The 27,075-nt window shown below is 34.3% G+C and overlaps 1 protein-coding gene and 1 long non-coding RNA gene across 5 annotated transcripts; one reads left to right on the top strand and one right to left on the bottom strand.

Moving 5' to 3' along the window:
* The first annotated feature begins 5,650 nt into the window (after positions 1–5,650).
* On the top strand, positions 5,651–26,206 carry LOC123529002 (uncharacterized). 2 transcript variants are annotated; one of them, XM_045309151.2, is made up of 7 exons: positions 5,676–5,786; positions 12,272–12,344; positions 12,615–12,886; positions 21,976–22,129; positions 22,971–23,135; positions 24,400–24,627; positions 25,644–26,206. In XM_045309151.2, the coding sequence occupies exons 3-7, from the start codon at positions 12,728–12,730 to the stop codon at positions 25,697–25,699; spliced, it is 762 nt and encodes a 253-aa protein (XP_045165086.2). In that variant the 5' UTR covers positions 5,676–5,786; positions 12,272–12,344; positions 12,615–12,727; the 3' UTR covers positions 25,700–26,206. The 2 variants fall into 2 exon arrangements, with proteins under 2 accessions (XP_045165085.2, XP_045165086.2); XM_045309150.2 differs by lacking the exon at positions 12,272–12,344 and having other exon boundaries at positions 5,651–5,786.
* LOC128547959 (uncharacterized) lies at positions 16,048–17,980 on the bottom strand. 3 transcript variants are annotated; one of them, XR_008366814.1, is made up of 4 exons: positions 17,607–17,980; positions 17,013–17,155; positions 16,542–16,638; positions 16,048–16,096 (listed from the first exon to the last, which is right to left on the bottom strand). It is a non-coding gene; the product is annotated as an uncharacterized LOC128547959 (long non-coding RNA). The 3 variants fall into 3 exon arrangements; XR_008366815.1 differs by having other exon boundaries at positions 17,013–17,150; XR_008366813.1 differs by lacking the exons at positions 17,013–17,155; positions 17,607–17,980 and having other exon boundaries at positions 16,542–16,970.
* Positions 26,207–27,075: the final 869 nt, after the last annotated feature.

The following is a 27,075-nucleotide window of genomic DNA, read 5'->3' as shown; positions in this document are numbered from 1 at the left end:
AAGGCAAAGACATTTAACAAGAGAATCAAATGACCCAAGGTCGCTCACCTCAGGAACATTTGGAATAAACTCGCTGAAAGTATGACTGTAGAAACTTTTTTTCTGTATTTCTATAGGAAGAAATCATTTCGGCTGCCGCATCCTTTACCTTTAACATATTGATCTTAAAAGCAATAGGTGTTATCCACTCCATTTAGCCATTCATCTCACTAAGTTTGAAGAGTGCAGGTTAAAGGCTTCTGGACAAATGCTACGGAAACTTTTTAGCAAATGGCTTATAGATATATCAAATTATGAAACGGTAGATTTCTTAATAAGCTGATTTTTACGTGTTTCTGAAGTATATTGATGTCATAGAATGATGTAAGTTTCCGCCTTTCTCCGAACAAAACCCATAGTTTACGAATACGGATGTACGGTATGGGTACGGTACGGGATTAGAAACGGCTGTGACTAAAAACAGAGCTGGTGCGCCTGTGATATAGTACAGACTCCGGTATATACCCGATTAACTAAATTTGAACGAAAGTATCTTAAATGTATATATTTTGTAACCATAGTGATACTAACCCTAACCTTTAGTCAGTATATTATGCATATTGTACACAAATTGCGTAATTTTTCCGTGCGCGGCTAATTGACAATCATTCCGGGCATGCGCAGAACGGCTGCAAAAGCTCTGTCATGAGAAACATCGATTAGAAGGTTAAGGTCAGTAATTCAAATCCTTCTTTGTTCCATATAAAAAATGACAACTTCGTGTCGTCTTTACTTATCTTTAGAGAACATCACTTTTTCCTACACCTATTTTTCATGAAAGTTCTATCACAAATTAACGAAAAAATGAAAAGAAAATAGGGGGTTGAATAGTTCCTAATGAAATGCCAGTCAGTTGTGGTCTGCTACCCTAAAAATGGCGCATATTTGCTCTCCTCCACGCAATAAACACCTACTTCCGGTTTCGATGTGCAAAACTTGCCATGTGGGTTGTATGAACATGAAAACCGTCTCATTTCATGCAGAATGTATTCTAGTAGCGAAAAAGTGTGATTAAAGCACTCGTTCTACACGAATTTGCGCAAAAAATGGGAAAATTAGGATCTATTTATTATGGACTTCTTTCGACACCACAGAAGCACATTTTCGACCGAATTACTGACCTTATTCCTAGAAGGCATACAGACACTAAATAGAAAAATGGCGCGAAAAAAAATGGTAGTCGCATAATGGCGGACACAAATAGTCCTCAGTTTTTTTGCTCTGTAGGGCTATTTTCCTTATTTTCTTTGCAATTTTTTTGCTAAAATCACATGACAGATCTATGCTTGACATGTAGGTAGCATTTTCATAATGAAATAACAACATGACAAAATTTTTCATGGAAACTTAGATCATACACCACCAGTATAATTTGGGGTCTCATTTTTTAGCTGATTTTGCAGTTTGTGTGTTTGACTGAAATTATTTTTCTTGCATCAAACATGACCCCCACTTTTCTTTTGATTTTTAGTTAGCACTGACAATATTCTTCAAGAAAATGTAAGTTACAGAAATTTAAAATGGGTCCTGATGTGTGCTGCGGTCATTGGAAATGGGTCAGTTTAATATAGAATAAAGAACAACAACTATTTAGTGTGTTATAACCTATAAGATGACATTGGTAAAAAATGAAATCTGGCCAGATGATGGTGGGAATGGGCTAGTTTGATTAGAATTTGATAGAAAATGACAAATTAATTGCAATTTTGTTGAAAATGAGGATAAACCCCAAAAATATCACATTTTCACTGTTTTGGGTGTATTTTTTTCAAAAACTGCATATTTATAGGCTACTGATTGCTATTTTCTGGCCATCAGAGGTAAAAGTGAACATATATAACAGTTTAAATGTGTAATTTGCATGCAGATCAGAGTAGAAAATGTCAAAACAGGGCAAAACAAGGCTGAATTTAGGGTAACTGCTTAAAAATTATGTCGCGACAGCTATTTTTGACAAAATCTGATGCTTTGTCTTATGGTACTGAAAATGCCGTAAAAACTTTGAAACTGGTGATATCAAGCTAAAACATTGTATTTCCTCATGCATTTGGGTTTCTTGTACATTTCAAATGAAACTGGCACACTGTCAGAGAAAAAAGTTTTTCTTATAGGCATACAGACACTAAATAGAAAAATGGCGCGAAAAAAAATGGTAGTCGCATAATGGCGGACACAAATAGTCCTCAGTTTTTTTGCTCTGTAGGGCTATTTTCCTTATTTTCTTTGCAATTTTTTTGCTAAAATCACATGACAGATCTATGCTTGACATGTAGGTAGCATTTTCATAATGAAATAACAACATGACAAAATTTTTCATGGAAACTTAGATCATACACCACCAGTATAATTTGGGGTCTCATTTTTTAGCTGATTTTGCAGTTTGTGTGTTTGACTGAAATTATTTTTCTTGCATCAAACATGACCCCCACTTTTCTTTTGATTTTTAGTTAGCACTGACAATATTCTTCAAGAAAATGTAAGTTACAGAAATTTAAAATGGGTCCTGATGTGTGCTGCGGTCATTGGAAATGGGTCAGTTTAATATGGAATAAAGAACAACAACTATTTAGTGTGTTATAACCTAGAAACAACCAAATTGGCACGGTGTTGGGGTAAATATCGACCCGTCCGGAAAAACTGTCGCGAGCGCCTTTAACATAAACTTAACCAGGCAACGCCGACGCCGACGCCGACGCCGATCAAGTGATGACAATAACTCATCATTCTTTTTCAAAAAATCAGATGAGCTAAAAATGGTGGAGGAGGGGGTTCGGAATTCCCCTCCCGAGATATAGTTTTCGTTGAAAAACAGGCAAAATGTAGATTCCTGAGCGTGTGAAAGGGGCCTCAAACGACGCTTCCTATGCAATAGCATTGTATTGTTTTGTCGTTTTAATGTGTTAGTGTTGTCGGAGGGATAGTCGTGCACCGAGATTTTCTAAAGCACGAAAGTGTTGAATTCTGTAAAACTAAGTATAAATGTGAGGATGGCACTTGGGTCATCAAATCTTGACTACCAAAATGAGTTGCTAACTTGCTACCATTTTGAGCTGCAACACAGCGTTATGTAAATACATATAAGGATCTTACATGCCTGCCTGTGTACGACAGGTTTTTCCCTATCCGAGGGACAGCGTGGAATGAAAAACTGAGCGTTAGCGAGGTTTTTTATCCAGGCTGTCCCCAGCTGTCTTACATAGGCAGACATGTTAGATCATTTTTCTTGCCTATCACGTTCAAAATCAACCTCCGCGCAGGAATATTGTCAAACAATCATCTACTGTACCAATAAGGGGAAGTAACACTGTGTTGGAGTTTGGTTTAAAATAGACAGTGTTGATAAATAGATATAGGCATTTCCTTGCATTATTTATATAATTTATGACGTCACAATAGAGCCATTACTATGTGACATCATCCAAGTGCACACTATTTCAAGGTTTTTCCCTAGGTTTAATTTGCTATAAATAGAACTTATAGATTCCGTAATTCGATAAAATTAATGTAGATTCTAATTGTGTGTGTGTGTTGCCCTCATTGATTTGCGTGACTATATGTAATGTTTCTTTAAATACTTGTATTTGTCTCATGTTTTTGTATGTATACAAATTGATAATTTGTTGAATAAAACTTGAAAAACTTGAAACTTGGAGACAGGAATATCTATCCCTGGCGCGTGCTCGGACAAATGTATACTTTCCCCGCTAGGTATATAGGCAAGAATAATAGATCAAATGAAATTACATGGAAGTCTGTTGCGTATTATAATATCTTTTTTTTTTCAAGTAAGTAAAAATATTTTATTTAATGCACAATCGATGTGATTCATACCTGTGCAAATAAAATAAGTTATAATTTTATGAAATTCCTGGCTAGAAAAAAATGTATTGTGGACACTGACTCCACAGCTGGCGAAACTTACCGCTAACTGCTCTTACTGCTGTACTGCCAACTGCTTTACATCAGCAACTTCGAATTTTTATGCCCGTGTTGTATTTTCTCTGCTACTATCGGTTCCGGTTATTGATTTTATGATTCACGCACGTAACGTGTTTTTAAGCTATAATCTATTATGTAATGTGTTGTGAAATACTTTATTTAATATGTATAGGATAGACAACGAGTGCCGTTGTCTACGGGATATATACAACGAGCAAAGCGAGTTGTATATATCCCGTAGACAACGGCACGAGTTGTCTATCCGACTTAGACCACGTGACATAAAAACTGCAATTATTGAAAACTCTCCCACGCGTTCTATAGAAATTAGGATTAACGTGTTTTTATAAGAGTAATATCATCTTTGTACCGTTAGCGCTTAATTGTCAGTAGGGCATATGAAAGAATGCAGGTTATTTGTATAAATTCAGTTTTACTCAAATACTGGATTTACTAAGATTTAACGTTCATTAACACTTTGAGTCATTTGCAGTCACAAAATTAATGCTAAACAGTTAAATATGGATTTCTCAAAAATACTCAAAATATGACTGCATGCTGAACAATTAGTTTTTGTGAGGAGTTTGCATGTTGGCGAAACACGATGACAGATACATTGATTCGTTGATTCAAGAAGATAGCCAGGTTATTTATTTATTTATTTATTTAGTTAGTTCTTTTTTTTTATTTGTTTACTTTGTTTATCAGGATATAGTTAGTGCGTAGATGCTCGTAGGACTACGAATACCTTTTACTATATCGCGCCCTTCTTGTAAGAATGATGTAGTTGTTTTACTTTCTAACTGGGCCAAGTTGTTCGAAACTTTAACGGACTGTAATTTAGTTTAGTTTAGTTTATACTAATTTGTTTTAGCTCGATTTTGATGAAAGCTTTAACTGTTTAAGCTTATTGTAACCACTCTCGAGTCCGTTTCTTATGAAAATTAGTACTGGGGTCATATGAAAAGTGATGGTCGTGACCCCAATGATGCTCGAACCCACGACCACTGCATTAAGCTGTTAAACTAACCGCCTGTTAAATTTCTATTTATGATACTAGTCTTGGTGGGTGGGAAACACTAGTATGATGTTTTAATTTTACTGTAAAGATGGTTTAGTGTTTATAATCCTTAACAAGTGCATTAGATTTTCTAAGTTTTCTAAACTGTCGAAATCTACTGATAAAGTCAATCGACCGATGACTCATGCTCAGTTGATTACAAATGTAAGGATCATGCTGACATGTCTTTTTTATAACAAGTGAACATAAAAAGTTACAACTGTTGGAAACGTTTCAGTGAATGTGTAAATTACGTTTTTACCCAGTTGGTTCTACACTACAAATATGTAGTTTATTGTAATTCATTTTTATTGATATCTAATAACATGGGGTCATTTTTACAATATTAATATTTAGACGTTGTCAACTGAATTTACCTCCAAGTCAGTCTTATTTTTTATCCCATTGATAACTGGTGAGAATATTGCAAGGTCATTTAACTCCGGCGTTAGCCTGTATTGTTAGATGGTAAATTGGCACGAAATTCACGCGTTTTTTGCCCAAGTTTCCCCCGATATATATACAACGCTACTGTAACTGTTGTATATGAAATATAGACGGGTACAAGTCTGCTTTGCGATTGGCTATTTACGGATTATCGTGGTCTAATTAACGGATATTACTACTGCTATTTAATATATCATGGGTACTAATGTAGTTCTTATTGTATGATAAGATAAAATGGAAAGAGATCGAGGTATTTTCTGCACAGAGTTTGTGTTGCTAACTGTGATGGTTTTGATTAAAGGTAAATTCAATATTGTTACACATGCATTTCTTCATTGATACATTTGTAATATGAATGCCAATTCTCTAGAAATTCAAAGTTTATCTGTTAAAAGTACATAGTATCGGATCACGCCTGTGGTTCATCGTAAATTCCAAGCTATATATATATATATATATCTTAAAACATTTATGCAAAATTCATATTGGCTTTAAAATCGGCTGATTTTCGAGGAATCAAGTAACTAGGAAAAACATGAAATGTGAATTATGCTCTTGATATAATGCCGATCATTGCTGCATGAGCTATATCATCTATGTAATTTAGCACAGAAGTGCAGAGCGAGACAAGAAGCGGGTCTGGCAACATATCAATTTCTACTTCAGTTTCATATGTGCATGTGTAATGTACGTATATTATCAATAAGAATATCAAGATATTGTTAAGAAGTGCTAAATCGGGTCACGCGGGCGTTTCAACATAGAAATATATGTTCTCAACAATGCAGTAGGCACTATGATTGAATGGTATGATCCTATTGTTATACTGCTAGCACTCATTGCACTTCCATAATATTTATTTCGAGAAGATAACGGAAAGCAAACAATTCTTACCGAGATCAAGATACTGCTTATAATCCGATAGTTCAGCTTAGAGATTTTCTTTTTTATCAAGTAGGTAATGCTTAACCAATCATTTATAGCGATCGAATATTTGAAGAAACACACTTTTGATTAATCATTACTGGCTTAAAATATAATCCAAAATCTACGTATGCAGCATTAAACATTTTTGTTTGATCGAAATCTCTACATTTCAAATATTTGATAGTTATGTACATGTACGTGAAACGTTGAATTACAAATATCTGAATGCATATCGAAATATAATTCGGTGCATATCAGCTTTAACGCGCCAAGTGACTGTGATATATTACTATGTACGAGGGGAATATATTACAAGTCCCAGTGGGTATGATATATTACTATACATGAGGGGAATATATTACAAGTCCCATTGGGTATGACATATTACTATACATGAGGAGAATATATTACAAGTCCAAGTGGGTATGACATATTACTATACATGAGGGGAATATATTACAAGTCCCAGTGGGTATGACATATTACTATACATGAGGAGAATATATTACAAGTCCAAGTGGGTATGATATATTACCATACATGAGGAGAATGTATTGCAAGTCCCAGTGGGAATGATATATTACTATACATGAGGGGAATATATATCGGGTATGAAATATTACCATACATGAGGAGAATGTATTCCAAGTCCCAGTGGGTATGATATATTACTATACATGAGGGGAATATATTACAAGTCCCACTGGGTATGACATATTACTATACATGAGGAGAATATATTGCAAGTCCCAGTGGGTATGATATATTACCATACATGAGGAGAATATATTGCAAGTCCCAGTGGGTATGATATATTACTATACATGGGGGGAATATATTACAAGTCCCATTGGGTATGACATACTTCTAAACATGGGTATGACATATTACTATACATGAGGGGAATATATTACAAGTCCCAGTGGGTATGATATATTACCATACATGAGGAGAATATATTACGGGTATGACATATTACTATACATGAGGAGAATATATTACAAGTCCAAGTGGATATGACATATATCTATACATGAGGGGAATATATTACGGGTATGAAATATTACTATACATGAGGAGAATATATTACAAGTCCAAGTGGGTATGATATATTACCATACATGAGGAGAATATATTAGGGGTATGACATATTACTATACATGAGGAGAATATATTACAAGTCCCATTGGGTATGGCATACTACTTTACATGGGTATGACATATTACTATACATGAGGGGAATATATTACAAGTCCCAGTGGTTATGATATATTACCATACATGAGGAGAATATATTACGGGTATGACATATTACTATACATGAGGAGAATATATTACAAGTCAATGTGGCTATGACATATTACTATACATGAGGGGAATATATTACGGGTATGAAATATTACTATACATGAGGAGAATATATTACAAGTCCAAGTGGATTTGATATATTACTATATACGAAGGAAATATATTGCAAGTCCCATTGGGTATGACATATTACTATACACGAGGGGAATATATTACAAGTCCAAATGGGTATGATATATTACTATACATGAGAAGACTATATTACAAGTCCAAGTGGGTATGATATATTACTATACACGAGGGGAATATATTGCAAGTCCCAGTGGGTATGATATATTACTATACATGAGGGGAATATATTACGGGTATGACATATTACTATACATGAGGAGAATATATTACAAGTCCAAGTGGATATGATATATTACCATACACGAGGGGAATATATTGCAAGTCCCAGTGGGTATGATATATTACTATACATGAGGAGAATATATGACAAGTCCAAGTGGGTATGATATATTACTATACACAAGGGGAATATATTGCAAGTCCCAGAGGGTATGATATATTACTATACATGAGGGGAATATATTGCAAGTCCCAGTGGGTATGATATATTACTATACATGAGGGGAATATATTACGGGTATGACATATTACTATACATGAGGAGAATATATTACAAGTCCAAGTGGGTATGATATATTACTATACACGAGGGGAATATATTGCAAGTCCAAGTGGGTATGATATATTACTATACATGAGGGGAATATATTGCAAGTCCAAGTGAGTATGATATATTACTATACACGAGGGGAATATATTGCAAGTCCCAGTGGGTATGATATATTACTATACATGAGGGGAATATATTACGGGTATGACATATTACTATACATGAGGAGAATATATTACAAGTCCAAGTGGGTATGATATATTACTATACACGAGGGGAATATATTGCAAGTCCCAGTGGGTATGACATATTACTATACACGAGGGGAATATATTACAAGTCCAAGTGGGTATGATATATTACTATACACGAGGGGAATATATTGCAAGTCCTAGTGGGTATGATATATTACTATACATGAGGGGAATATATTGCAAGTCCAAGTGGGTATGATATATTACCATACATGAGGAGAATATATTACGGGTATGACATATTACTATACATGAGGAGAATATATTACAAGTCCAAGTGGGTATGATATATTACTATACACGAGGGGAATATATTGCAAGTCCCAGTGGGTATGATATATTACTATACATGAGGGGAATATATTGCAAGTCCCATTGGGTATGACATATTACTATAAATGAGGGGAATATATTGCAAGTTCAAGTGGGTATGACATATTACTATACATGAGGAGAATATATTACAAGTCCAAGTGGGTATGATATATTACTATACACGAGGGGAATATATTGCAAGTCCATGTGGGTATGATATATTACTATACATGAGGGGAATATATTACGTGTATGACATATTACTATACATGAGGAGAATATATTACAAGTCCAAGTGGGTATGATATATTACTATACACGAGGGGAATATATTGCAAGTCCAAGTGGGTATGATATATTACCATACATGAGGAGAATATATTACGGGTATGACATATTACTATACATGAGGAGAATATATTACAAGTCCAAGTGGGTATGATATATTACTATACACGAGGGGAATATATTGCAAGTCCCAGTGGGTATGATATATTACTATACATGAGGGGAATATATTGCAAGTCCCATTGGGTATGACATATTACTATAAATGAGGGGAATATATTGCAAGTTCAAGTGGGTATGACATATTACTATACATGAGGAGAATATATTACAAGTCCAAGTGGGTATGACATATTGCCATACATGAGGAGAATATATTGCAAGTCCCCTTGGGTATGACATATTACTATAAATGAGGGGAATATATTGCAAGTTCAAGTGGGTATGACATATTACTATACATGAGGAGAATATATTACAAGTCCAAGTGGGTATGATATATTACTATACATGAGGGGAATATATTGCAAGTCCCATTGGGTATGACATATTACTATACATGAGGGGAATATATTGCAAGTCCAAGTGGGTGATATATATTACTATACATGAGGGGAATATATTACAAGTCCAAGTGGGTATGATATATTACCATACATGAGGGGAATATATTGCAAGTCCCAGTGGGTATGATATATTACTATACATGAGGGGAATATATTGCAAGTCCAAGTGGATATGATATATTACCATACATGAGGGGAATATATTGCAAGTTCCAGAGGGTATGATATATTACCATACATGAGGAGAGTATATTGCAAGTCCATGTGGGTATGATATATTACCATACATGAGGGGAATATATTGCAAGTCCCAGTGGGTATGACATATTGCTATACATGAGGAGAATATATTACAAGTCCAAGTGGCTATGATACATTACTATACATCAGGCAGATAAAGTCCAAGTGGGTGTGATATAGTAATATTATATCCTACTCACTGAGACTTGAAATATATTTGCCCTATGTATAGTAAAATATCATACCCACCGGGACTTGGATTATATCTACCTCATGTATAGTAAGATATCCTACCCACCGGGACTTGGAATATATTTGCCTTATGTATAGTAATATATCATTCCCACCGGGACTTGGAATACATTTGCCTCATGTATAGTAATATATCATTCCCACCGGGACTTGGAATATATTTGCCTCATGTATAGTAATATATCATACCCACCGGGACTTGGAATATATTTGCCTCATGTATAGTAATATATCATACCCACTGAGACTTGGAATATATTTGCCTCATGTATAGTAGTAGTGGATATATTAATACATTACTATACATCAGGCAAATATATTCCATGTCCTAGTGAGTACGAAATATTACTATTTATCAGGCAAATATATTCCAAGTGCTTGTAAGTATGATATATTACTATATACCATGCAACTATATACCAAGTCCCAGTGAGAACGAAATACATTACAGCACTATATTTATCAGGCATAAAGACTCCCAGTCCCAGTTTGTACAGTATATTACTATTTACCATGCAAAAAAGATTCCAGGTCTTAGTGTGTATGAAATATAACTTTGTTTTACCTCCCATAAGATTCTAGCATTTCCATTGGTTAAAAGGTGGTCACGTGGTGATCCCCTATATTTCTGTCGAGGGTCAGTAGATTTTTCTGTTGGGTAAGGCTAAAAGTAAGTGGTCGGTAAAATAAATCAATCGGAAATATGTTAAATCAGTCTGCGAACGCCTCGCCACCCCATTTATCATGCTGACCCCACATATTTCCGTGTAGTGTCACTAACATACCCAGTAATTAACAATATAACTTGTAAATAGATTTCAAGTCCCAGAGAGTATTACTATATACCATGCAAATAGAGTCAAAGTCCCAGTGAGTATGATATATTTATATTACATGCAATGAGAATGATGTGTTACTACATATCACACAAATAGACTCCATGCCCCAGTGACTATGGTATATTACTATACGTCAGGCAAATAGATTCCAAGTCCCAGTGAGTATGATATATAGCTATACATCGTGCAAAAAGACTCCAAGTCATAGTAAGGAAGGTATATAACTACACACCAAGCAAAAGAACGCAACCAAACAAAATAAGAACAGACTCGATGCGACTAAGTCTGTTCATGAGAGTTAATAAAATGTGCAAAATCTCTCGCGTGTCCTAGCACCTGTTTAAACGCAATTCTGTTATACAAAAAACACGTCAACATCTCCCGAAAGCACCATTAAATTTAACAACACTGAGTCCATGATCCCGAAAGCACCATCTAATATAAGAACACTGAGTCCATAATCCCGAACGCACCATTAAATAATAACAACACTGAGTCCATGATCCCGAAAGCACCATTAAATATAACAACACTGAGTCCATGATCCCGAAAGCACCATTAAATATAACAACACTGAGTCCATGATCCCGAAAGCACCATTAAATAATAACAACACTGAGTCCATGATCCCGAAAGCACCATTAAATAATAACAACACTGAGTCCATAATCCCGAAAGCACCATTAAATAAAACAACACTGAGTCCATAATCCCGAAAGCACCATTAAATAATAACAACACTGAGTCAATAATCCCGAAAGTACCATTAAATATAACAACACTGAGTCCATAATCCCGAAAGCACCATTAAATATAACAACACTGGGTCCAGTTACGGGGAAACAGACTGCTATTGTGATACTAATTGCTAATAGAATTTGGAAGAAGATCCTTCGGAAATTTGTAGTAAGTTTCGTCGAAAATGATAGGATACAACGGAATAATATCATTTATTTTCCCTCTTGTGTGGCTGTTTAAACTTATTTGTAACCCATATGGGCGACTCCTCCAGAAGACTGTTGTAATATTTTTTGGCACGCTACAGATGACGTTCTAATTCCAGAAAATTCCATGGTTCTTTAGCGTACTAATGACCATACACTGGACTTTTATAGGCATGTTAGTTATTCAAGTTGAAGAAGCGGGGGATCGAATTGACGACCCACAGTACCACTGCGTCCCTACATGGTATATCATATTAAACTATTAATATATTAAAGCCGCATCACCAACCACTGTATTTTATGAAATATCACTTTTAGATACTACATACGATTTAGTACAAAGTACAATACTTCAGTACATTAAACTTAAGAAACCCTGACCAATGCCCGTGGCAAGGTACTATCTTTCATTATTCGCATATAACTTGTTGTCTTGGGAAAGGACAAGATCTGTTCTGCTGTTGACTATACTCTGTGAAATCAATCCAGTAATAGCACAACTGTTATTTTACAGCTTCAATAATAACTGTGAATAAAGACAACTGTGGTGGGGACAAGATTTTAAATGAGAACGAGTCATTTTTCCTGAACTATTATGGGGCGAATTTAGAAGAGGAAGATTTCGACATGAACTTTCTTTCTGGAAAGAAATGTACATTTAAAATTTCGGTTTCCCAAAGCAATAATGAAATATGTATCAGAAAAAAGGAGACGGGGCGGAGTTCGTTTTATAAGCTTCAGAAGTGCAGTGAAGTGTTCGAGTACAACATTGAAGATTTCACACTGGTGAGTGCTTTTTTAAAATTGAAATGTAGCAGGAATGGTAAGTGTTTATCATTGTTTATTTAGCAAGTAATCAAGGCCTTCGAGTGGTTTGTCGCCTAATTTATCAAGGTTCAAAGTTCAAACGCGCAGGAAATGGACTAGTCAAAATCTGTGACTCTAGTTACTTCCCCTGACGGTCAGCCCACACGAGTCACGTGCATTTTAAAACCTACATCAGTCTTCCAGACATGATTGTTTACATAATTGTGATTAAATCGCGAAAAGAAAAATATTGACGAATAGAAAATTTTCTCAGTTGCATAGTTCTGTGCAACACATCGATACGTCACCTCGTGAGCTTAGAGAGCTATCTACGTCACTTTAGCGCATTTCAATTAGCGTCACTTATCGTGTTATCGGTGCTGGATAGCAGTTATAGGAAGCATAACTTCTCATGCTAATTAGCGGAATATTATTTGTATTTTTACCAGGCTCTAACATTAACTGACAACATTTGAAAACAAAATATGTTTGGGGAGAGATTTATATAATTTATATACAATTATAGTTTTTCATGTGCGTGCTTTTTATGAACATTCGGGATAAACTTCGGTAGACAAATCGAGCACGACTTTATACTGCGCTAAATGCCGCATGCCCATGCATATATTTAATAGATGTTGTTTTTTCTGTAGGTTTTATGTTAAACATGTTAAAGAAAGTTTCCGGTCATGTGATAAATATATTACCTAGATTCTACAGTAAATTAACATATTTCTTCTGTTTCTTTTACTATGGAGCTTACTATTTATGTTCGGATGTGAATCATCAATGATTACGCACGCCTTCAGACATGACAGTTGGACATAAATACCAGACTGACATAAAATGAGAATGATAATTACGACACGAGTTTGACGAGAACTGAACCACGAAAGCGTAAGCACTTGTACAATGAACCATGGTAAATGGACAATCTAAACCTAAAGGTGACCTTGATTGTTTTCATTCTTACATGTTCATTTAAATATTTTAATAAAAATTAAACGTCATGTGGCAATCTGACGTCATTACTGACGTCAAAATGCTCTCTTACAAGTCAGCGCGTCAACCGTTGTTTGTCGTAGAACAAATACAGTCTGGCCTTCTTTTCTGTTCAACTTGTAACCAAATTAAACCATGTTAAGATATATCATTAATAAAGAATGATGTGTTATAAGCCAATAGAAGAAGGTATACTAGATACACATAATTCCGTTGATGTTACTTATTGATATTCCTGTTCCTATTCAAACTGAAATGTGTGTGTCATTATAGCTCTACATGCACAGTTAGAGGTCACGGTCACGTTCTTACATTTCTTTATGCCGGTTTTATGAATGTTTTTTTCTCTCAAAAGATAGAGCTCTATAGCAAAGGTAACAGATCTTTCTAGAAATGTTCTCAGTTACCATGTCTACCGAGTATCGTGTATAGGCCTAGTTATAGATCTAGAAAAGATCGTGTGGATTTTTTTTTTTTTTTTGGAAGATTTGAGTACTTTTTTAAGTGGATTGGGGTAATTATTCCAATTTGTAAAAATGAAAGAGATTTGTTAGTGATATTATGTTTTTATGATATTGATATCACTAATCTGACTAAAGTACTTGATCTTCTAAACGAAGATCTGAAGATGACCCATTCACATTCATCTTTCTGTAAAGGGCTTGGTTCACTTATAGGTTAAAATGGCACAACATCAAATGTTGTTGAAATATTATTATAATGAATGATCAACAACTCAGAATGCAAAATCTCATATTTTAATTCATTTGAAATTGTGCTGTTGCCATGGCAACCGATTGATTTTCTTTATGGAAACACGAAAATCTCTTATAACAATTACATCAGAACGTATTATTAACATTCAGATATGCTAAGATATAACCCTAAGCAACGCCTATAATTTGAGGCAAAAAATATATGGTTGCCATGGAAACGGAGATAAAAATGAGAATGTTTGCTATGTCTGTTTTTTTTATGGAATAAAACCAATTTAGGTCATTCTTTAAGAAAAATAACATATGTAATTTGTTTGTGAAGATCATTATTCATAAATAATACAATATATTTCTGTTGCTATGGTTACAATGGAGTTGCAGTATATGCTTCAATGAGACAACAATGACGTTTTTCTAAGTTATTGTAGAACACTTTCAGCATTTACCATTATATGCAAAAATCAAAAAAAAAATGCACCACGGAAAAGTGTTCTTCAAACAATGTTTTTTTCAAGACATAATATAGAACAACAGAAAAATGTTTCCATGGTTACGCAGTTAATTCCGTAAACATAATACTACATAATCTCATTTAACACACAGTAATAGTTTAAGAAAAATGCCTTATTAAATGTCTTGATCATATTAAAAGAGTTAGATAATACTAACGGCAATAATATATAATTAGGCATACAAAAACTAAATTGTTTCCACAATAATCCAATGTATGTTTTACACATTATACATATATTGTGCTTTCAAGACAGGTTAAATTAATTGTTCATGAAAAGGGAAAATAAACATGATACTGCCGACAGTAATGATTACATGCAGTTTGAATACAGCAGAAAATATTCGTAGATCTATATAATCCAACTGTCGTAATGAAAAAAATGTACATTACTACCATATATGTTACAATTATTGTTGAAAAATCTTCCAGTATTTTAGAGGAATTTCACATTTATACTGTGTTCAGCCTTACATGTATATAGTGAGTCAATATTTAACAAATGCATAGTACTGTTGACACCATGAAATTGTTAATTCAATGTTTACATAAACTATGTGTATCATTTGTTCTTTTTCAAATATATGGAATTTGGGTCTAGTACATCTTCAAAAAACCAAAAACACTTTCAAAATAATCAAAATTTCAGAGCTGTTTCTCTGTATTACTTTAAATGTTAAACACTTTTTTCCATTCATTCTTCGTTTTAAATGACTTGAATTATCAATTTTAATGGCTTTGGCACTGCTGGTTTTGAGCATACATTGCTGTTGCTGCAAAGGGGCGCTATTTCATTATACAGGTACCACTGTCGACTGGCATCCAGCTCAGGAATGGTAATACGGTTCGTGAATTTGCCTGTCATGCCAACCCCCTGCCTAAAAATATTAATCTCCGTCTCTGTGTTGAAGTTATAATCCTTCAAGAATACTATCTATACCAGGTCATGCAGAAGACATTCTGTAATGATAAATGTATCAAATATTTAAGACAAAGAACACATAACCTTTTCATCAATCCTGAACAACAGCATTCCAAAAGACATCCCACACATAATTACATTAAATAACATTTTAGAATTTTATTACAGTAATAACTTCTTTTCATGAAAAAATTCAACCATCGCACATATTCTACATCAAGTAAGAGCCATGATTTTTATTTCATTTTAACGAAAAGTTCTTTAACCTGGTTAAGAAAAACAGTTACTTTATTAGAATTATGTTATTTCTGATTAACTTGCTTGCAGTGAGCTAGACACTCTTTAACAACACAAAAATAAACAGAAACTGTGGTATTTTAATGTAAGTGGCCTCTATACAGACATGATCTCTGCAGCAAGTTTTATCAATACTTGATTATTAATAAAAACATAATTGATTAAAGAGGCTCAAGCCAAATATACCTAAACATGTTCAGGACTGAATTCTGTATGCCGGGCCTCAATCAGGTTGTACTCCAAGTCATCATGTAGACCCATCATAACAAGCCACATTCCATAGCTAAAATAACGGGTATATTTAAACAATGAATTCTTAAACAAAAACTTCTAAGTAGCAATAGTGAGTCCTTAGAATATAACATAGCATCACTTTATTAAAACAAATAAATGCCAGCTACACAGTTTATTTTCTTACATACACACCTAAGTCTTAATACAGTATATTGTGTAAGTATGCAATATTCAAATTGTAATTCAATGTTTATCAGTGGAGATATTATTTTTCATTTAGATAAAATTATGCACATTATATATATAAACTGGAAACTAGTGACTTTCCAAACTGAAGTGTATGAACACACTGTAAAATTAAATATTTCAACATCAAATTCTGTGTGCTGAATAAATATTTCTTTATTTATTGGGAATTCTTACCATATTACAACACTTTTCTTATTTTGTCCACTATTATTGTCGATATGTAATGAAACATTCTTTTCTCCATAGCCATGATGCTTGAAGTGATGATGGACCATAGATACCACACTGTCTGCTCCTCTTCCAACAGCAGTACTGTACTTTTCATACAAAAACAAGAACAGTTTATAAGAAATGTATTAAATTCTCATCAAAAATGGAGTGAATCAACACTTACCAAACAGTTCATCCTTTCTTATAGATATTGCTTAACATTAACTTAAAGCAATGCAGTATTTTCAACCCAATTTCAGGGATTTACAGAAAGTTCAGTGAAAAAAAAACCATAGAAATTAGTAATTTCAAGTCTTAACAAAACATATAACTTCCTTTAGATAATTTTACTTGACAAAATTTCTGCAAAGGTGTCACTATAATTCCAATGTAAAATGTGCACTGCAGCTTTTATTCATATAGTCATGATTTGTTTGAAGACTATGGAATTTGATTTAGTGATATATGGAATTTCATAGTTAAAATTGATATTGAAAAAGTCCATTTGAGGATACTGACACTGATATGAATGTAAACACTAACTTCGAAATCTTATACCTGCATGAGGATTCACAGAAATACAAGGGCCCTACTTGCTGAGCATAGTATGGGGTCAATACTTGTTGAGCACTCAAAACTGCAGTGAGCCTTTATATTTCTTACTGCTGGAGGTTATCCTGAAAAATATAAAAAAAGAATTTCTCATTTATTTAGTAGCCTACCAGCATGCTGTCTACCAGTAATGGCAGTAGTGAGAATGAAAAAAAAAGTAGTTTTTATTGTTATTTGCATGTAGAATTTTTAAGAAATTTTCAGGAGGTCTATTTTAGTTGCTATAATTACAACAAAAAGTGACAATTTAAAACACCACTTTTCCTGTGTTATTGTACTATAATTTTCAATTTTCATAGATTCCACTGTGCATAATGACCATGTAGGGTAAAATGGGGTAACTGGGACACTTAAAGAAACACTGTTGAGTAATATTTTAGAAAGACAAAATATAAATTTGATTTATTGATATTTCAGTATGCGCAACCTATATAATATATGACGAATATAAACTTTTACAAATACCTGATAACCTGTGATTAACTATAAATTAATTAAACATTGGTCAAGTGTCCCAAGTTACCCCACCCAGTTGGGGTAACTTGGGACATTTTAGTTTTATTAGAATTTATGTATATTACTGTCGCATTTATGACAAATGAAACCATTCATGTCTACAGTTCAAAAAAGAATTCTAAACTGAAAATATAGCTCAGTATTAATTACAATTTATGACTTTTTTGTAAAACAAGGATGCATAAAGAAATCAGTATGTCCAATTTTTGCCTAAATTATGTCATTATTTGTTTCAATATATGCTTATTATATAAATCGTTTAAAATAAAAAAAATGTTATAAGTGTAAATAACTATGTATGAATTAAACATAAACTTGACATAATCCATTATGTACTTATATATGTGATTTTTACACTTGAAACTGATCAAAAGTTTTAAACAGTCTTAAAACATAGATTTTATCAAATGATAACGGGACAATTAAAATGTGTGCCTTTTTTCACAAAGAAATAAGGACATTAACTAGCTTTTGCATACGGGAAGACTCGGAGAGGAGGGGATGAAATGTGAGGGGAATGAAGGTAGAGTTAAGGAGATCTAGAGGGACACATGGGCATACGCTCTCGGAAACTATTGGCAGCTGTACCCAAAATGTGTTTGGTGTTTGCTTTAGCCTGAATATTTGACACAACGTCATCTTTTAAAGGAGTAATTAACTAAAAGAACTACTATGTTGGCTTGACCGTCAGTTGGTTCCTGCGCTTCACCTAGTATAAATACTACTTATTAATATAAGATTTGCCGACAGTTTCTTTAAACATGAAAGAAATATCAGTATTAGCCTATTAGACTATTAAAAATTCTAAACTCACCAGATTTTACGCGGTTGAGTGGGAGGGTTCACGGAACGACCTCCCTTTAAATAAGCTTATGTGACTAAACAGTGACTTAGATCATGTAAACTTGGTATCGGGTAGAAAATTCAGTAGTTGCACCAGAGTTAAGCTAATGTTATATTATGACCACGCCTGTGAACTAGTGGTATACTTACAAAATATCAGAGTTTCGTCATTTACTAGACTTTCTTTCCTATTTTCATTTCATTTGTGGAAAAAGATTAAAAGTTGACGATTTATAGTGGTTATGTCCAGTTATGTACAACAATTTATATACTGTCCATTGGAGCATATCCCCTTTTTCTTCCAGCATCCAGTTTGTTCAAAAATAAAATCATGGAGCACTTTGTTCTTAATGACAGTGTCCCACTTGCCCCAATACATTGGGGTAAGTGGGACACTTTTGAAAAGGAACGTTCAAAAATAAAGTATGTTGTAATTTCTCAAAAACAAATCTCATTGTATGAAACAGTAATGTGATACCTACAGTTTTGCAACTCTTCCCATAACTGAAGGTATCAACACATACCAATATAAATATTTTGGACATGCCATATTTCACAAACAAGCACCTGTTTTATAACGTCGTTGTCTGACGTCAACGCAACGGTTCATGACTGCCACTTTATTATTCAAAATGAAAGTCAATAAAATAAAATTATTATACTTTTTTTTATAGAATTTTAAAAAAAAAATAATGCCATGTCCTTGATTTGCAATGGTACATAATACGCTTCAATATTTCAAACAAGTTAAATGCGATATTACATGTATACAAGAACCAGCTTCTTGCGTCAAAATTGACGTCACATTTATGATCAAGCCGTTACGGTACCGAAATTAAATATCTTTAAGATCTTATTGATGTACCGACCACATGTAAGCAAATATATCTAGAAAGTCAGACGACTATTTCTACTGTGCGTTTCACTAGACAGGAACATAACGAGAATATTTTAATGCACCATCTGAAAAATAGGCATAATTATTTACAGCGTGTAATTTTATGTTTTCTTTTTTTTATTTAATTAGTAATACTCTCAACATTTGTCTAAGAAAGTCGATTCTTAAAATATTTTCCAATCCATCGGCAGAAAAGTTTTGTCATAATAGGCTTTAACACTGAATGTTCTTTTTCAACATATGATCTTATTTAGGGAACGTAACCAATATTTACCCCAATTTACTGAAAAGTGTCAAGTGTCCCAGTTTCCCCATTGTCCCAGTTACCCCATTTTACCCTAATTATTAAATTGTTCACATCCGTGACAGTTTAAACTGTTCACATCTGTGACAGTTTAAACAATGTACAATATCTCGTAATATTGGGCTATTCCAGAAAATATCCACCCCCTTCCTGTGGAAGCAGTTTTTTTAATACAACCTGAGAGGAGGGGAGGGGGGGGCGGGTATTTGGAGGGATCCTATTGGGAGGAAGGGGAGGGGGGTATTTGAGGTAACCGGGGTGTGGAAGGGGGAGGGGGATATTTTCTGAAATAACCCGAGAGGAGGGGAGGGGGGGTGTATTTAGAGGGATCGTATTGGGAGGAAGGGATGGGGTTTTTTTTCAGGTAACCGGTGTGTGGAAGGGGGAGAGGGGGGTAAAATGTCTCCAGGAGGGGGGGGGGGTAATTTTCTCGAAAAAAACTGCTTCCACAGTGGGGGTTGATATTTTCTGGAATAGCCCATTCCTGTTCATCAGTTCATTTACCTCTTTACAAATTATAGATAGAAAGTTTCATACAGAAATTGAGAATGTAGGCCTACTTAACATAGTAGATGCCCGACTGTCTTGGCTACAAGTATATTCTGCCATCATGAAAACTTACAAATACACAGGAAAGATATTAAAAGTAGATCTATTTGACAGCTAACAGTCGAATCGAAATGTCAACACTGCTATTTTTCGCTGCAAAGTTGTATCTTCGATAAGTCAACAAACGAAGCGGTCTCTAATCAAGTGACGTCAACTTCAACGTCATTTTACCGAAATCGAGGCTTGTGTAATTTCGGATAAAAATGTGTCTCTGAGACGGACGTTTTTTTCGTCTTTGAATATGGCGGCATTGCTCACCAGCGATGATTTTTGCACTTTTTGTTGGTTTTTCATGTACGAAGTAGTGGTTAAAATATTAAGACTGGTAAAGGATGCCGCCAAGGCGGAAATCATAAATAAAGTCTCAAATTTCATGGAAAATTCACATTTTTTTGGAAAGTGGGGCATGTTTGGAGTAATATATAAACACAACAACACATTATTTTTCAAAGTTTATTACTTATATATGAAGCATTCTGTTTACTTGTTACGAACAGCATATGTATCAATGTAGAATAAGTAATGTATAATATGGCTAAATTCGGTGCCATTTACGTACATTAGTGAACCAAGCCTGGGATATTAAATATTTTATAAAACATCCCCATTTTTTCAATTTTACTTAATTTCAGAAATGCTTAAACAGTGGGTGAGGAAAATGCCTTATAAAATGAAAACGAGTGCGGTGACCTGTGCTTTTTCTGCCCTAACTTGTCTTAGAAACTAATGATCTTAAAGCTCACTCAGTATGAAACAAATCTTAACCGTAGAAAAAAATGATCCTACATCCTTAAACACTCGTTTAAATCTAGATTGATTTATGTCCAAATTTATTAATTCTAAGTTGTACTAGTATGTTTTTTTCTTTATGTTAATCCATGTTCTGTTTTATATCCACATGTTCTAGTTAATATCCACATATTTTGTTTTATATCCACATGTTCTAGTTTATATCCATATGTTCTGTTTTATGTCCACATGTTCATTATGATCTGTTTTATATCCACGTGTTCATTATGATCTGTTTTATTATAAAAAACAGAGCAAGTGGATATAAACAAAACATGTGGATATAAAACTTTTATATCCATATGTTTTGTTTATATCCACATGTTCTGTTTTGTATCCACATGTTCTGTTTTCAGAATACATACTCTTGTATAAACTTTGATTTTCATCCTCTCTGTACAACACGTGGCACTGTGTCTGCTGTATTTGTTTACGACCCATTTTTTGTAAGCTATGGAGAAGTATCATTAGAATTAGAAATCTACGCAAGGAAACCTCCCACCGAACGCGGTAATTCCACACACCTTTTTGCATGCTACTTATAGAGCAGTCGTTTTAAACATAAATATGTTTTCAAGACTGCAGCATTTTCATTTTTGTCGTCTTGGGCAAACTTTTCTAGTTTACAGGTACTAGTATATAAAACTTAGCAATAAATATATATTTATTTTTCATACAGGGAGTTACGAAGCTAGACATAAGACAACCTTTCTTCAATGTGTGCTTATTCATTTAAGATTTAAATTTATACTCGTATAAAAGCACAAAAATTGTATTCAATCCTTATATTTTTACAGTTTAAAAAAAAGTGGGTATTAGAAAATCAAACTGAATGTCGGAGTATCGATCATTTCAATATCTAGATAGAACAACTAAAAGGACTCGCCCAAGATAAATTGTAATTCGCAGTCCGATTTTGGTGTCCAGTTTTGAAACATTTTTTTTTTCGAACGATCACGTTTTATTCATGTCTTCCTTTTTTAAAAGACGTCACACTACGGAAAAGACCACCTTTGATATTATCGCTTCAATGCTTTTTATACGGAAATAAACGCTTTTTTTCTTTCTATACAAAACATGCAGTTTATTTAAATATTATTACTTACCTTTTCAATGCACATTTGAGCCGCACCATGAGAAAACTAACATAGTGCATTTGCGACCAGCATGGATCCAGACCAGCCTGTGCATCCGCGCAGTCTGGTCAGGATCCATGATGTTCGCTTTTAAAGTCTATTGCAATTAGAGAAACCGTTAGCAAACAGCATGGATCCTGACCAGACTGCGCGGATGCTGGTCGCAAATGCACTATGTTGGTTTTTTCATGGTGCAGCTCATTTTATGTTCACAGAAAAACAGTGGGAAACATGGAGCAGTTGGTCAGAAGCCGACACTTCGGACTACTCCTACAAGGATAAGGCATCATCTGTTGGACTATTTTCAGTCATTGGTTGTTTACTTTTTGTCTTACTTGTGGTTCTGTGGGCCTTTCGTAGCCATAAATGCGACCAGCCATGTATGTTTAAGTATTGGTTTGCAACTTTTTACAGCTTCCACATGTAGGGGAGGCCGTGATATTGATTTAGTACTGTCAGTCTGTCTGTTAGTCTGTCCGTCAGAAAGTTTGTCAGCGCAACTCCCCCCCCCCCCCCCCCCCCCCCCCCCCACCTCCACGCACACACATAATCAAGCGGATTTACACCAAACACTACAAAAGTGATCATTGCCAAGGCTAGTTGTGCATTTCGTTGACATGTTCCGGTTTAGTCATTTTCAGCGGATCTTTAGCCTTTGATTCGTCAAAATTTAGGATGGTTTTGCAACTTCTATCATATTATTGGTCCGGTTTCCACCAAACCTTACATGAATGATCGGTTTCCAGGTCTCTTTGTGCATATTGTGGGCATGTTCTGGTTCAGTGACTTTCAGCGGAGATATGGCCCTTACGGATTTGTTGCACATAACTGCTCCGATCCCACACCGATTCCAAAAGAAGGAATTGCACAAAATTTTACAAGAGTACACCTAGTTGTGCATATTTGTTTTCGGCTCGGTGTTATGACCCTTTAATCTATGTTTTGCTAATTTCTCTTATATAACTGGGAGGATGTCCACCAAATCTTAAATGAGTGCCAAGCCTTTTTGTGCGTATTGTTGGAATATTCCGGTTCACAGAGCTGTGACCCTTAATTTTGTCATAGGGGCTGAAGTTCACTAATCCTCACTACTGATCATTTTATAGCCTTGTTGCGCATATCAGTATCATCAACTTCTTCTGGTTTAATGGTTTTCAATGAAGTTATGATCCTTGATTTGTCAAATTCTCTGATGTCTGAGCTATTTCTCCAATACAACTGGTTGGAATTCCACCAAACGTCACAGGACTGATAAGTACCAAGACTAGTTGTGTATATCATTTGAATATTATGGTTCAGTGATTTTCACTGGACTTTGTGGTATTTTACAATGTCTGCTTATGAGTGGTGGGAGATATACATTTTTGGGGGTTTTTTTGTTTCTTTCTTTTTTTGTGAAAAATCTCTAGTTAATACTGCATTGATATTAAAGAACAGAAATTAAGGTAACGTAATGATAAAATTACTAGTAACTGACACCAAACAGAATGTAATGAAGGCGTGACAAATTCAGAAAATAACCTGTAAAACTTTTATTGTTTTCACATTTTCCCGAAAAATATATACCTACACGAGTATTGCAGTTGTTGATTTAAAGATAATTAGAATTGCATGTTACGTATACATTGTTTCATTCAATTTCAGTAGTTACCGCAAATACAGAGCAGACCGAGACGGTAACTCTACCTGATAATCCATTTCGAAATGCACAAGATACTGGGCAACCTCTGAGGAATGATAATCCACTCGAAGTTTCTGCCGTAGATCCATCAGAAGATCCTTGGAAGCCGCCGGACTACCAGTCTGTTACACGTATAGACCAATCATTGTATGATGAAAGAAAACCTCGCCAAAACACTTCTAAGGAAGCAGGTATGTTAACACTGCAGGCCTCCAACTTTATGTAAATTTGTAAATACGAAATTTAGAAAAATGTTTTCATCAGTTTGTTCATTTTCTTATCATGTTTTTCAGTGAACTATCGACATAATATTCGTCTATTGACCGCCAGAAGGTGATATCAGCATATCAAATAGGCTGATAGCCCCTAGCGTCAATAGACGATATTAGAGTGAATTGTGTCTGGTATTTTAACAGCGAAAAATGTCAAATATGTTTTTCAGTGGTAAAACGCAATGAAATGGGTAGATTTAGTCAAAACATAAAATGAGAAGAAAATTTTTGTTTTACATGTAAGATAAAAATATCGTTCACTCATGAACACTATATCTTACATAAATTTTCACTCGTGGCTATGCCACTCGTGAAAATATTGCATCTGGTGTTCTCTCTTGAAAGATATCTCAGTCTTAAAGGGAAACAAACAAATATCATCTACTTGTGATTCCGTACATATCTATAAAAGCACTCCTCAGATTAAAAAATAAGTAGGAAATTATCAAAAGTGTCCATGCGATAGTCTGATATCAAATAGAGGGAATTTAGCAGTTCTTTATATCATGTACATCAAAATAACTTCTTAAACAAAAAAATATAATTTTCGATTTCATTTAGCTGTTGTTACTTGTTAACAAAGTTATGTTGTTAATCTGGAGAAGCATGTAATGACAAATGACGTCACAGAAATTGCTTGCTTTGGTTACACCTCCGGAATCTCTCGCTCCGCTTAGGAAGAAAATGTTCATTTTGGCAGCGTCTAAATTAATCTGTAAATATGATGGATCCTTTTAAGAAATAAAACCGCCTACATTTAGACAAATTATTTTAGAATCGTAAAGATATAGTACGCAGCAATGCAACAAAGGAAAATAATGTCAGATTCGATTTAATTGAGTTGGTTCAGGACTAGTAATAAAATGTACGGCGCAACATTTTACGGTCACTTCGATTAAATTTATATTAACATAAATTTTAAAATGTATTTTTAGGACCTGACATTATTGAAGATCTGGACGACCCTCCACCTCCTTATCCTGGTATTTAAAATGTGTACAATATCCAGGCGATCTCGATGGCACTCCGCCTTTCTACCAACGTACCTTAGATATTATGCAACGTTGAGCAGTTTGTGATATCTATGTACAATGTGCCTCAATTAATACCGATTAAAGATTCTGATCTAAATATTTTGCAACAATTTAAAGTTACACTTTTATTTTATAGTATTCATTGTTTTTAAAATTGCCAACTAGACTGAAACACGCCTTGTTAAAATGTAAGACGGACATTTATCAGTTAAAACCTTATCATAAGCAAGCTATGTAAAATATTTTCATCATTTTTCATCAAATTTGGGTCCAGGTGATCAAAACTGACGTTACTTTTTAAATATATATTTAGTTACATTGTCATAGATTTGTACCATACCAAATTGTATGAGGCTACGATTAGTTTGTAACGGAAACTTAATCGAGAGCATGTTTATGTAATGAAAAAAAAATCAAGTTTAAGCTTTTACTTTTACATTTAAAAAATGTAAAAAAGAAATAAAGACTTGTAAACTGAAAGATGTTCGCACTTTCTTAAGACATATTAATTCAGAAGCATAAATGAGCCGTGCCATGAGAAAACCAATATAGTGGCTTTGCGACCAGCATGCGCATCCGCGCAGTCTGGTCAGGATCCATGCTGTTCGCTTTCAAAGTCTATTGCAATTAGAGAAACCGTTAGAGAACAGTCTGGATCCATGCTGGTCGCAAAGCCACTATGTTGGTTTTCTCAAGGCGCGGCTCATTTATTGTATTCTTTATACACGTGAAGAACTTCCACCCACAAAGAAAATGTGTAGGCCTATATTCAAGCAGTTATAAAATTGAAAATTGGCCTGGAAGATGTTTACATTTATTTTATGCTAACTAATGAAATACTGTATTCTATCAGTTAAATATTTTCATATTTCATCACTCACACTGTGAAAATATGAAATCTATATTTTCACACTGTGAGAGATATAGCTCCGCCCCCTCATTACATTGTGTATGAGTTTTAAATTATTTGCTTAAAACAGGATGAAAATTGTAGCCGCACTTTGTTCTTTATAGTATATTTTTCGATTCAAATTATTTTACTTAAAGAGAATTTCATACCATTATGCAGCAAAAAATAAAACAAAATGGAACTTTATAACGTCACAGCACGTCTGACGTCATGTCTGTTTACGCGCGTCTGTTTCCCGCGCTGAGATTAAAATAGTTGCAAAATGCACATCTCAACGTAACTGAGCATAAAATAAAAAGAAAATTTGTTTGTTTTTCGTGAATATAGAATATATCTCACCTCGAAGTGAGAAAATTTTCACATTTTCACTCGCGCTACGCGCTCGTGAAAATATTTGAAATTTTCTCACTTCTCAGTGAGATA

Source organism: Mercenaria mercenaria, chromosome 13 (genome assembly GCF_021730395.1).
Source record: "Mercenaria mercenaria strain notata chromosome 13, MADL_Memer_1, whole genome shotgun sequence".
Classification (NCBI taxonomy): Eukaryota; Metazoa; Mollusca; class Bivalvia; order Venerida; family Veneridae; genus Mercenaria; species Mercenaria mercenaria.
This window is presented reverse-complemented; position numbering and strand designations above follow the sequence as displayed.

What these genes read in the sequence shown, in the direction of transcription:
- LOC123529002 (XM_045309150.2), top strand. Translation starts at nt 5,720, where the DNA reads ATGGAAAGAGATCGAGGTATTTTCTGCACAGAGTTTGTGTTGCTAACT. An exon ending in GAAACCTCCCACCGAACGCG is followed by an intron (nt 22,130 to 22,970) that starts GTAATTCCACAC and finishes TTATGTTCACAG; the next exon opens with AAAAACAGTGGGAAACATGG. An exon ending in CCATAAATGCGACCAGCCAT is followed by an intron (nt 23,136 to 24,399) that starts GTATGTTTAAGT and finishes ATTCAATTTCAG; the next exon opens with TAGTTACCGCAAATACAGAG.